This window comes from Egretta garzetta, unplaced genomic scaffold, assembly GCF_000687185.1.
Source record: "Egretta garzetta isolate BGI_Z169 unplaced genomic scaffold, ASM68718v1 scaffold450, whole genome shotgun sequence".
Classification (NCBI taxonomy): Eukaryota; Metazoa; Chordata; class Aves; order Pelecaniformes; family Ardeidae; genus Egretta; species Egretta garzetta.
This window is the reverse complement of record NW_009258303.1, coordinates 4,797-18,043: the sequence shown is the minus strand read 5'-3', so window position 1 is coordinate 18,043 and position 13,247 is coordinate 4,797. Positions and strand designations below refer to the sequence as shown.

Here is a 13,247-nt window from a genome sequence, read left to right as displayed (position 1 = left end):
TAGGAAAGATGGGGACAATCTTTTTAGCAGGGCTGATTGTGACAGGAGAAGGGGTAATGGTTTTAAACTAAAACAGGGTAGGTTTAGACTGGATATAAGGAAGAAATTCTTTACAATGAGGGTGGTAAAACACTGGAACAGGTTGCCCAGAGAGGTGATAGATTCCCCATCCCTGGAAACATTCAAGGCCAGGTTGGATGAGGCTCTGAGCAACCTGATCCAGTTGAAGATGTCCCTGCTCACTGCAGGGGGGTTGGGCTAGATGACCTCTAAAGGTCCCTTCCAACCCAAACCATTCTATGATTCTATGAGGGAGGGAAGAAGGGAGGGAAAGAAAGAAGGGAGGGAAAGGAGGGAAAGAAAGGAGAGTGGTAGGTTGGTTGTACGTCTTGCAGACTGGAAATATGCATGCAGTTCTGCACCCCCTTGAAATTACTTTTCTTTTAGATGCATGTATACAATAGCCGGGAAGTAGAAGCACAGACAAAATTACAATAGGTATAATTAAGTCAATTAATGTTTGTTAATGCCAGAATCCAAAAGTTGGCTTGCATATGACAGTCACCAAATACACTAATCTCTTTTTTTAAACAGCCCTTCCTGAGATTCAAAGTCTATTTCCTTTTCTGAAGTTTCCTCATTACTACAAACATAAACCAACCATGCCCTATACTTATCATCCTCAGACACTCATGTCTGCCCTCCTCATTACTGATTGCATGTTACAGCAGCTTGTGATCCTGTCAAGTTTAGTTGTTTCAAATTCTTTGTTTTATTGAAAAGAAAAGGAGCATCCATCTCAAAATTACCACCAATAATCTTTGAACTGTTTTCTGTAATTTCTGAGTAATCTCAAGAAAATCATCAAATTAATTCCTCAATTGTAATAAATTAAAATGCTACATAGTTACTTCATGTAATTTGTTCCTACAAGATGTTCTGTAGGCCAAAACACTAAATGGGTTCAAAAAAAGGCTAGACAAATTGATAGGTGATAAATCCATCAATGGATACTAAATATAATGGCCTAAATTTAACATCCTCTTCAGAAAGTCCCTAAATGAATGATTGCTGGAGTCCAAGATAGAGAACGAGTGTATAAATGGATATCAAGAAGCTCAGAGAAGGATGATCTATATATGCCTATTCCTGGTACTGGCTGATTTTGGAGACATGGCAAATGCATTGTTTGTCTGCTAGTTTTATGCATTCTCAGATATCTACATCATGGGGTTTACTCTTTTTCAGGTCTCTTTTAGTAAAAAATGGCAAATTTAAGTACACAAAATATGTATATGGGCAAAAATATGTTTGGTTCTCCAGTTTTATGATGTTATCTTTTTAATTCATACCAGAAAAAGATAGTGGTTCTCAACACTGCAGCAGCAGCTCATTTACATTATAGTTGCCCTGTCCTCTCCTTCCTCCAGTTAAACAGACTGTAATCATTTCAGCCGTCTGAATTCATGATTTCTTTTAATAACATAAACTGAAGTGAACAACAGTTTACATTACCAGATGAGTCAGTGAGCTGAGGTGTCCCAGGAGTAAACTTACTGCCTCTGCAGTTGCCATTGTTACTGTAGTTAAAGCCCCTGAAAAAAGGAGGCCAGCAGACAGCGGAGGATGGTAACAGCTTTACCTTCCTCGTCTGAAATGGCATAAAGCTGTAACTGAGCCTACATTTAACAACAGCTCAGTTTGTGAATCCCCAACCAGAGTCCGAGAGTTAGTCAGATGTTGGAGTTTCTACCCATTCACCACACTTCACCATTTCTCCTCATACCCTATGTACAAGTGGAAAATACCGGAAGTCTCTTCTTTTTTTCTTTTCATAATGCCCAGGGTTTACTATCTTCCCATATACAACTGAGGATAGGAAGGCTGGATGGGGCCTCAGTTTGTGAATCCCCAACCAGAGTCCGAGAGTTAGTCAGATGTTGGAGTTTCTACCCATTCACCACACTTCACCATTTCTCCTCATACCCTATGTACAAGTGGAAAATACCGGAAGTCTCTTCTTTTTTTCTTTTCATAATGCCCAGGGTTTACTATCTTCCCATATACAACTGAGGATAGGAAGGCTGGATGGGGCTGGACCTTATCCTACAGGCTCTTCCTTTCCACCTCATTTTTTTCCACCATTTTTACCTCACCAAAACTAACAGCTTGCTTTCACATTTACACTTTGCATATTCTGCTCCAGAGTTGCCTCAGTAAAACTAATATGGTTGGTTTTCAGCCCTGTTTCAGTGCCAAGTACATCACTGAACTATCCAAGCTTCTGTTAACATGCAATTTCTAGGCTTTCTAAATGAGAACAGGGCACAGAAAAAAAGAAGTAGATTTTTTTTTTTTTTTAATGACAGCCCCAGAAGTTTAGGATTTGGAATCAATTTCATCTGCTTCTGAATAAACTCATATACTCAAATGATATACTCATTCAAATAAAAACTTAATTCCAGCCAACTGAAAGAGAATATTTTTCTTTCACTTTCTCCTATAAGAGAGGATTTCTGTTAATTGGAAGAAACATATTGTATATGTATTTAATTTAATGAAAGCCACTGTAGGTAAGAAGAGAATAGCACTAAGCAGGCATACCTTTTGCTCGATTCCGAAGTTACACTTAAGGGTAAATTAGTATATAAATAGACTACCACACTTTTCTGGTTCACCAATAAATACTTCCCATGACAGAGAAGAGGAGAAAACCCACTTGTGCTCTTCTCTGTTACCCCTGCAGTGAAAATCCCTAAGTACTGTTTTATCTCATTTCTCAATCTCATTCAATATATCCGTTATGAAACTGCTAAAACACTCAATTCCTGCTTCCCTGGCCATGTCTCCTCCACCCTCTGTATGTTTTCTGTCTTTTGATATTACTTTTGTTCTTTTTGTCTCTCCTTCAAGGTTCTCTAAAATTCTATAATTGTACAGAATTCTGTAATGCATTCTGATAATAATATGTAGCATGAAGGACTTTTTTTTAAGGCAAAAAGAGATGATTAAATTTCTGACATTAATCATATGTTCAAGAGCACTGTAATCATAATAATGTCACTTGCTTGCTCAGATCATAGCTTTGTGACCTTCTATTCCTTCCCTAGATGGAGCACATATGATTAAAAGTGAATGCAGTATTTGTAATCTGTTGAAGATTTTATTATCACAGTACAAGCGCACATACAGTTTGTGAGTCGGTGACCACTTCCACTTACGCTGACATGTCACACACAGTGTTCCCAAGCCTTTTCTAAATATCATTCCATCTCCAGCTGTGTGTTTCATTTTTGCTGGACCCCAAAATATCAGCATGAAGGGGAACTGCCGTCTGGCTCATTATTTCCCACAGGAACCACAGTTCCAGACTTTCTCTCTTTGTTACAAAACTAAGTATTGAGAAGGCTGAAGATGTCATTACTAGGTGTTACTAATCCCAACCACAGGTTCACAGAAGAAATGTGAGTTAAAACTTTCCAGTTCAGCTTTAAATCAGTATGCGTATTTTACAAGTCTTAGTGGACAGGAAGGCAAAGAGAAGGAAGGAGTGATAAAAACATCAACAACCTCTAAAATTAACAGGAAAGGAATAATAAGAAACACAGTGTGCCTTTAACATGGGATTAAAGGGGTAAATACATGCTCAAGGAGTTTTTTAAAGGATTTTTTTTCTGGAACCTGGTGTTCAGTTTTTCTTTATTTGTGAACCGAGAGCTTCCTACTGTGCTTGTAGGAGTAAATCACTGTAGGCAGGAAGTTCTAACGCACTACAATGTGTTAAAGTAATATCAACAACAGCAAAATAATATGGCAACGTGGGAGCCTCAGCATGCATTCATACCAAATGGTTCATGCTGAAATGGAAAACACAAAGATTATTTTTCAGTGACAAAAGAAAATCAATATTTAAAATCAATGCCAGTCACGGGGAACACTGAGAATAAGTAACAAAAGACCACAAAGCACCTTTGGGAACACGCAAAAGAAAAATGCGATAAATATAAACCCACTACATCGAAATAAAAGCCTCTTTGCCCCACATTAGGATAAATTTGCAAGTCAAAATCAGAAACCATACTGATACTAATTTTTCATGTTGTCAGTTCCAGACACTGCTAAAAAACTAAAGAAAACTTACTTAGGTGTCTGAGTTAAAGTTCTTTGAAAACACCAGATTAATGCCCATCTTTCTTGCCCATCTCTCATGGCTTAGTCTTATTTACTTCTAACTACTATGCTGCTGTATACAAGAGCCCCTTGCAGATCCCAGATCCATATGCACATGCTGGTTCTGTTCTGCCCGTATGCCATGCTCCCGGTGGAAAGACAGGTGGGCTCTTGGCAGAGACAGAAGGGAGTACGCTGGCAAGCACAGTGTCGCTCACCTGCCCAGCAGTTTAGACATACCACAGCACACTAATCACTGGGGGGATTCTGAAACTCCTTTGTAATCCTTGTAATCCCCTTTTTGCAGATCAGCTGTGACAGAGGTGTAAAGACATGGTTAGCCTGCTTAGTTGTTTTACCTAATGGAGTGGTTTGGTCCAACGATGACACGTTTGTGTGAGACAAAGCAAGTTACAAAGGCTCTGCACAGAGCCTATATGGTATCTCTCTCTGAATTATTATTTGTTCAGGAATAACACCAGACCTGCATTGCTCCACGTGCCATTGCGATGCTCTACCTAGGCTAGCGAGGCCTGCCAAGCTGAAACCCCTGACCTGGTCTGTGGGAGTAAGCATGGTTGTACAAAGGCCAAACTAGTAAAACCCAACAAATCAGCTAATCCATGTGAAGTATCTTCCAAAACCTGTATTAGAGAGGTTTTTATGTTACACACTCGCAAAACCTGTATTAGAGAGGTTTCTATGTTACACACCACACATAAATCACATTATTCTTTCCTCCATCGTTCCCCACTTCGGAGAGCTGGGTGTACCTATTTGGCCACTAAGATAGCACAAGCGCATCTTACTGGAGTGCCTCTCAAGTAGTCAGTAGGTTTAAACACCACAGTAGCCAAATCTGGGAGGGACACACTTCCACCATAAAGAAGGTGAACTAAAGCAAAGATACCTATTAAGTAGTTTTCTCAAGGTCTACAGGAAATTTATGCTTGGCCAATAAATTGAACCCAGATCTCCAGAGTCCTTCTCCATTCCATTAGCTGCTAGGATATTTCCTCTCCCAATGCACAGTATAGTTTCTGAGGAAGTAAATTCTAAATAACTCAATACACTGAATAAGCGGAGTTTCACCAAAGGACAGGCCCAGTCCCACGTAACTGTTGCAACAGAACTTTTAATAAAGTTCCCTTTTGTATTTGGAGCAGTAATAGTTACAGAGCCCAGAGAGGAATTAATAAAACCAAACTTACTGCAAAATTTAATTAAAATGATACAGGGCAATAGAGACTCTTCGCTACCTTTTTCTAAGAACTCCATCCTTCACAGGATATTGAATGACAATATACTTAGCTAACAAAGGTCAAAAGAATGCATATTAATTGAATGTGTTTTAATGGCAGGATATATATTCTCCAACCTGCTTAACTCTTTCCTAGATTCAGTTTTATGCACCATGTTCCTCTTAAGGAACAAACCCACCCAAACCCCTAGAAAATTATTACCACATCTCTCACTAGGGTCTTAATGCATGAAGAATGACTTTAATATATTGCAATATACATGAATTTTTTAGGAAGTCTATTTTCTTTTTATTTTGGATTGATAGAACTGAAACATGGCGAGATAAATAAAGGTGTGTGTGTTTATCTAGACTTCAAGATTTTGCTTTCCTTGGGCTGTATTTTAGTCTATATTTAATAAGAATAAAGCCTATTTTGGGCACTATCCTAATAAAATAATGTTTTAATGTATTGCTTTCCTTTGGATTGCTTTCCTTGGATTGACATCCAACAAGGTCACAGATTACTGGAAACCCTGCAGATATTGCACAAAAGGATGAAGAATGAGAAGAAAACTGCTAGTTGACTTGCAATTATAAAAACTTGCAGCACCCACTGATGCATGAGGTTTATGTTCCCTGGAACACAGTTTATTGTGTGTTCACTTGATACCTAAAAGGGGCAAGAATGCAATACTATGGACAAAGGCAGACCAGGTAAGTGGGATGCTATCTTAACTTTCATCTGGAGGAGTTTTCATTGCGAGTTCAGTTGCATTTTATCCACATACCTGAGACTGTTACTTGAGAACACCACAAATGATGTTCCTGTTGCTGTCAAAATCAAGAATTAAATTTGGAAAGAGGAATTATCAGTTAAGACATATGCTATAATTAAATATATGGCAGTGATTTGACAAAGCAGAGATGTTTGAGAATGAACAGCTTGTAGAGGGGATGAAAGATGCTTGCCAGTTTAGTGTTCAGCAATGTACACGCTGCCAACAAGTACATGTACTTTAGTTTACACATTAATCCAAACATAACCAAAACTGCCAGCAAACATCATGCTATGAAGATTCCTATAGTAGATTTGGCTTTCTGCTCTGAAGCCAGTTTGTTTCATCCAGAAGTGACATTATTTAACTTGCAAATAAAAATTTGAGCTGCTGTACAATATGCTGTAATAAAAAGGGATTTATAAAAATATTACTTATCTTAGTCTGGATTTATTTAAACAATGAGGATAGAGTTTTACAAACTCACCTATATCCAAGTGAGAATATTAAATCTGGAAGTTTCAAACACTGCATGGCTTACTACCTACATGCCCCTTCCCCCTTCTTCTGTGAGCCTATTTTCAAGATGGAACAAGAGAAATGAAGTACTTCTGTGTTTATTAAGATTAGTCATGCTTCTTGGCATATGTTATTGTATTTTTCAGCTAATAAAAAAGCATTTTTTGTTGTGAATAACCTAGGAATGGAATCAGTTTGTATGTAAAGTCAGAGAGATAAAGGATGATTACCTATGCTATTTTATATTTAAAAAAATCTAAAATCTTTCTCTCATGAGCACACAAAACAGAGACTTTATAAGGAATGTATTTTTCTTATCTTCTCCCTTTGGGTGTGGTATATCTTTTTTTTTGTTGATCTGTGATTTTCAAGAACAAGCCTACACTGCAGAAAGAAATGGATTTAAAGAAATTTATGACTAAAATTATTGTAGCTATTTCTCACTACAGCCTCCTTTTGCCAACATTGGAGTGGTGCTGATTAAACACACTGATTTACTAAAAAGCAATGTCATACCTGTAGACATGCAGGAGCTCTGCCCTGGGGTTTATTCACATCAACAGCCACAAGCTGCCAACCTCCAGCAGCATCTTCATGAAACATCTTGAAAGGGAAAACTGTTGTCAGAAATGTTTTACATGCCAATAAATACAAGCGAAATCTAATGCATTCCCCTTAAGGACCTGCATACATTTTAATGATAGCTAGTTTAAAATAAGAGGAAAATGGTTCTTACTGTTACAGGAAAAAAAAAAGCACAACATGCCCTTTTTCCAACTTTAACAGATTCTGAATTTTACTCAGATAGCATCAAACACAGTGTGTCTCTATTAGTTCTAACATAGAAACTGATTCAATTGATCTCTGACCAGTATCATTAGATGGTGATACCTCTGTACAAAATAAATTCCTTACTAAGGTAAGCTTATCCTGAAGAAACACAAATATATTGCGACCAATAAATAAGTTTCATGGTGCATTTGGAAATAATAGACAACCTCGTCTTTTTTACTGGAAAAATTATTCTATTCCAAGAATCAGACATTATTTTTGTTGCACTGACGCATGTCAAAAGTAGCTGTACAGCCCTTCCGTACTGCTACCCAGAGCTTATAATTCCTACAAATAGCTGAATGATATCTGGGCTCTAATGATGTCAGTGGAAAAGGCTCTCTAGACCACAGTGGTATTGACATTTTATCAATAACCTCTGGAAGCATAGGGTTTTTTTTTTCCCCCCCCTCAGAAATGAGGACATAAAAAGATGCAGACTGCTGGACATAAGGAACAGTGAGAAACCATGTCTGGAAGTGATTAACACTGTCCTTGAAAGAAAATGAATGGCTCTAGCATTCTGAATTGCCACCTGAGAGCCTGCATATACTAGGTAATGAAGTGTGGCAAAGCTCCCACCTCACTCCCACCTCTTCCTTGACACCCAGCATGCAGACAAGTCACCTCGAGAACACAGCCACAGCAGCACGGCTGAAGCTTAAAAGCCATCCTGAGAGAAGTGCTCCTCAGACTGGGGACAGCGCCACACAAATATGGCATTAATGCTGCTGAGTCCTTGTGTAGCATCTCTGCACCAGGAAGAGTTGCCAACTCAGATCAGCACTGAGTTACTTCTTTTTGTACCATGCTTTCATGTGCAGTGCTAAAGTGCTTTACAAGAACCTCCTTTTATCCTTCTCCAGAGACCCCTTCCTTGACTTTGACTCTTGGACACTTACTTACTTTTCTATAGGACTAAGTTTTGGGACCAGTTTAATGATTTATGAAGCAGGCAAATGAAGCAATATATTGTTGCTTTTTCTCAAGGTTATTTCACAAGCAAGGTTTTTAACTTTCGTCTGGTGCTTTGAACAAGCAACCCTGCAAGAAATTTTCTGCCCTTCTTAATACAGAAAAAGATAAATCGTTTTTGTGGTTCAGTAATCTGGACTCCCTTTATGTCCCATTATGCCAGTGACTCAAGGAACAAAGTAACCATTCGCTCGTCTGCAGCCAACACGCTATTTTTATTTTGCATGATGCAATTTATATCCAGCACATTCATAATCTTTGGCATGATGACATTATTTTTGGAATTTCTTTTATCTATGAAATTCCTTAATGTGGGCTGCTTTTTGAGTTTTCCTGCATTGATCTCTCTGTTCCAGCTTCTGGTTCAGAGTATGTCGGTTAAGCCTATATGGCTCAAGAATTTGTCCCATCAGAGATGAAATGAACATTATGCTCCTCAGGCTAAGTATGTGCCATGTGGAAAAGACAGGGGTTTTTTGTTAGATTTTAAATTTATAACACCAAGTCTGATTTGACAAAGACATATATAGAGTAGAAATTATTGCCACAAAGTCTATTTGAGGTGAAAAACGTACCATCAGGCAGAAAAGGACTAGATTTACATATGGATTACAGAAATATCCAAAGGAATATCAGAAAATATTTAATGAATAATTTTGAAACACTTAAATCCTTTGGCTTAAGAAAATAAATAATCTCTAGCTATAGAGTTTAGAAAAATTTTCCTCATAGAATCATAGAATAGAATCATACCTCAGGGGTATGTTTCTCATATCTGTCTTCCTAAGGGCTTTTTGCAGGCAATCGGTACTGGTCCCTCTTATAGATGGCAAACTGCACTGGCCTGGAATATCCTGGCCTTTTCTACATTCAGGATACATAATACAATTGTTCCAATAATGAGTGGGAGAATTTAGATTTCAACCATTAGACCTCGTTTTTCATGCCAGGTCTTTCACACGACCCAGCCCATGCATAGCATCCTTCCTATCATGGCTTCTTTCTACCCATTATCTCATATTCAGGGTCTCCCTTTCTGTGGCTACCTCAAATATTAGCATGACTCTTTCATTGCCTCAGCACCTCATTCCTCCTTGGTCTCAACATGCCTTTCCCAGTTCCAGGACCAGCTTCCCCAAACGCTTCAGCTACGCTCTGACCTCTCTTCTTCCAGCTACAGTTTGCAATTTCAGCTCTTCTTCCTTAGCACAGAAAGTGATATTCAATAGCAAACCTAATTCCAAATGCACCAATGACATGATAAAAAAGCATTATTTTACTTCATTAAAAGAAAATAAAAACTTAGCAATAACATACCCAGCCCTAGAGAGAACCATATTACAGTCTTCTCTATTATTCTTTTTTAAGAAAGCCTAGTTGAAAAATATACCCTAGAATTTAATTTTATATGAAAATTCATATATCAACTTTAAAATATATGTGTTAACATGCAAAACAAAAAAAAAATCAGATAAAATAATAATTAACAGGACGTTTTGGCTTATTATTCATTCATAAACTAAACCAAATAAAGTCCCCAGAGAATCTCAGTATCTCAAGTGCTTCACCTGGGTGGTAGCAGTTGAAGTTGTACTGCTCCTGGACCCCCACATCTGCTGGAACTGCACTCTAATTTCTGCAAACGTTTCAATGATGACTGCAATGAAAACATTCTGAAAAAAGAACAAGAAAGAATGGCTGACACAAAGCTCAGCAAGCAGAAAAGAGAAGAAATTAATTCTAATATGATCTACTTTTCAGACAGGCTTAAAAGAACATATTTTTCAGTACCTTAACAAGCCAGGCCAGAAAGAAAATTAAGGTGATGAAATAGAAATATGAACGCCATCGGGGAAAGCTGTCGATTGCTCGGTACATAAGGAACACCCAGCCTTCCTGAGAAGCAGCTTCGTAAACAGTAAATATGCTTGTGCCTGTCAGAGGAAAAATGAAAATGTTTGGCATTAAGCCTTCTTGAAAGTTTTCAATATCAGCAAACAATAATCTTTTATCTAGTTTATTTTCCTTTTCTCTAAAGGGTATCAATCAGCTCTCTTTTCCTATCTTCTAAGAGAAGTTTTTCAGGTGCATTTCCACTTTTCTTTCTTTTGCAGCTGAATATGAATTGGTTTTGTATCAGAATGGACTCCCTTTTCTCCCTGGACATACATGCATAATCCCTTAGATGGGTTCACTGGCATTATGCAAATGTCTCCAAAGGCAGAATTTGTGCCATCATGTGACTTCAGCAGCATCCGTGAGAAGAAGCAGATTTAATTAAAACTGTCAGGATCAACGTTCAGTAGGTGAAAGAAATCACTATTAATATCAGCAACACTGAGTAAGCAGCAATACACAGAGCAGGTGCCCGACACTAGCAAGCACAGTTAAGCGTCTACAATGAGCCACTGAACAGTTCCAAAATTCAGGCAGGTAGCCAGGGTAGCTGCATTAACAAACATGTGTTGGCTTAAAAAACATTACAGCACTTTTAAGCTGAACTTCCTATATCACTCTGGGGAGGGGAGAGGATATGAAAGAAAACTTATGAGTGGTTTATGCTTTCAGAAACAATTTTTGAATAAAAGCTGAATACCTTTTTTGAATAAAATGATTTTTAATAATTTTTAATAAAACAAAATAAAATAATAAAGTAAAATTTTGAAAAACCATTTTTGAATAAAATAGTCCTTTTAAACTTAAGATCCAAACTCAGCCTAACATCTGAGGGATAATACACTCCAGCCAGCTCCCCCTTCCTCCTTATGTCTGCAATGAAAGCTTCAAAATACAAACTGTGGTTAGGGCTCGTACGGTATTCTTGTTTGAAGTATTTTTTTGTTCTGAGAAGGAGCACAATTAAACTGTGAAATTAAACTGTGAAATCTCACAAACTGCTGTGAAATCATGGAATTGTCCTACAGCCACCTGCTAGCTCCATGCCACTCCTGCTTCGTTTCATGAAATATCTTGGGATAAAAGAGAGGGAGTGTGAGGAGTAGTGCCCTTAGCAAAACACAGCAGCTGCTAGCCACATGCAGATAGTAAGCAAGAAGCAGCTGACTATCTGACCCTCTTCACAGAGAAAGGAGCGGTTCTAGTCAGAAACTCCTGAATCCAGGAGTTTCCCCAAAAAATCACACCAGCCTGTAAGGAGCTCTGCGCTGTTATTCCCCCACTGAATTTGCAGCATCTCCATCCTTTCGTCTGCTAACACAGGTGGGATAAACCTGGAAGTGGTTTTGCCTTAGGGAGTCCCTTTTGCAGATAAATCGTCACTGATAAGAAGAGACAGGGATGAATGGAATTTTTTATGCATAAATTCACTTGTTTGATATGTAGGTGTTGAGTGGTTAACGTGGTCACCATGGGTAGGCAAAAATGTTAATCCTTTCTGTTAAGTTTTTCTGGTTATTGGATTGCTTCCTATTTACTGCATATGGTTCTCAGGACCAAGGGACAGAAATACAAATAAAAGGAAAAAAAGCATTCAAGCATAGATAGCAAACCCCTTTCTGTTTCTTCAGAAAAAAGAGTCTCTATCAATACTGAAAAATTCATCAGTGATTATTTCATGGCTATTTTGCATTTCAGAAACTCATAAAGTAATAGTTCAATTATCTAATATTATACTGTTGCTGAACTGATTAAATTATTGAACAAAACAGTGCTGTTGAGGACAGGCAGAGATTAAAAAAAAAAAGGAATCTATTAAAAGTTGCTGGCTAGGAAACTGTAATTAGTCATTACCAATGGGAAAGTCACAGTGAAGATTAGTAAAATAGAGGGGATGTCATGCAAAGTATTTATAACACATACACTGGGCCATCTGCCACAGTAAAGCAATACTGTGAATGGACAAAAATGCACAATTAACCCAATTAAAATAATATGTGTTCATCTGTGACACTGAAGTAAAAATATGGCTCATATATAACTGCTACAGGTGTTCTTAAGGCTATTAGAAAGCAATCACCACTAAGAATATACATTCTTAACATACGTGACTAGAAAGTAATAAAGCTTTCAATACTGATGCCAGGAACCATGCTGCTAACTATCTCTGTAAATACTGTTTCAACTGGATACAGAATAAAGGCATGACAGTAAGGGATCCAACACCATGAAGTGCTTTGTTTTCAAAAAGAAGAGTAATTCTTAGTTAACATCTGCCTTACTGCATGTGTCTGCACTTCTAAAAGTTACATGTGAAGACAATCAGCAACTGATTCTATCTTTGCTGAGTATTTCTTTAATACCTGACTACATCTTCCTAAAGCCAACGAGTTAAGTTATTAAAAAGACTCCTTTCACAGCAGCATGCCCTGTTTTTCTCACCATGTTCCAACCCATATGGAAGGAGAGAGAGCATCAGAATTTTAAGTGATGGCAGGATACATCAGAAAAAAACAGACATGGTGATGCTGCCACGTATGAAACCTAACTTACGCCCCTTAGATCAAATGGCAAAATTCTCCTTCTGACATCGTGTCTTCTTCTACTAGTTCAGAGGGCTTAAGTCCTGACCACATTGTGCTAGGAGTCCCATGGTTAGGGCACACGAGAGCATAAAAACTTGTGTAAATCAAGCAGGAATATGAGTGGCAGGGGGAACAAGGGCTTCAAAACCTGCAGAGCCCGGCTATTCAGGTACACAACAGACCCCATTTACTTCAAAATGTAGTCATCTCTTGTCAATGTCCTGAACATTTAGATCAAGATTCATGCAATTA

The 13,247-nt window shown here is 38.0% G+C and overlaps 1 protein-coding gene across 1 annotated transcript in view; it reads right to left on the bottom strand.

The window, feature by feature from the left end:
• LOC104126260 (sodium leak channel non-selective protein) overlaps positions 1–11,357 on the bottom strand; it is a gene marked incomplete at its 5' end in the record, with an annotated part of 155,188 nt that extends 143,831 nt beyond the window's left edge. Inside the window, 4 exons of the mRNA XM_035894172.1 lie at positions 7,225–7,311; positions 10,083–10,187; positions 10,306–10,450; positions 11,172–11,357. Of these exons, the coding sequence (XP_035750065.1) occupies positions 7,225–7,311; positions 10,083–10,187; positions 10,306–10,450; positions 11,172–11,357 (523 nt within the window). The remainder of the gene's footprint in view (positions 1–7,224; positions 7,312–10,082; positions 10,188–10,305; positions 10,451–11,171) is intronic.
• Positions 11,358–13,247: the final 1,890 nt, after the last annotated feature.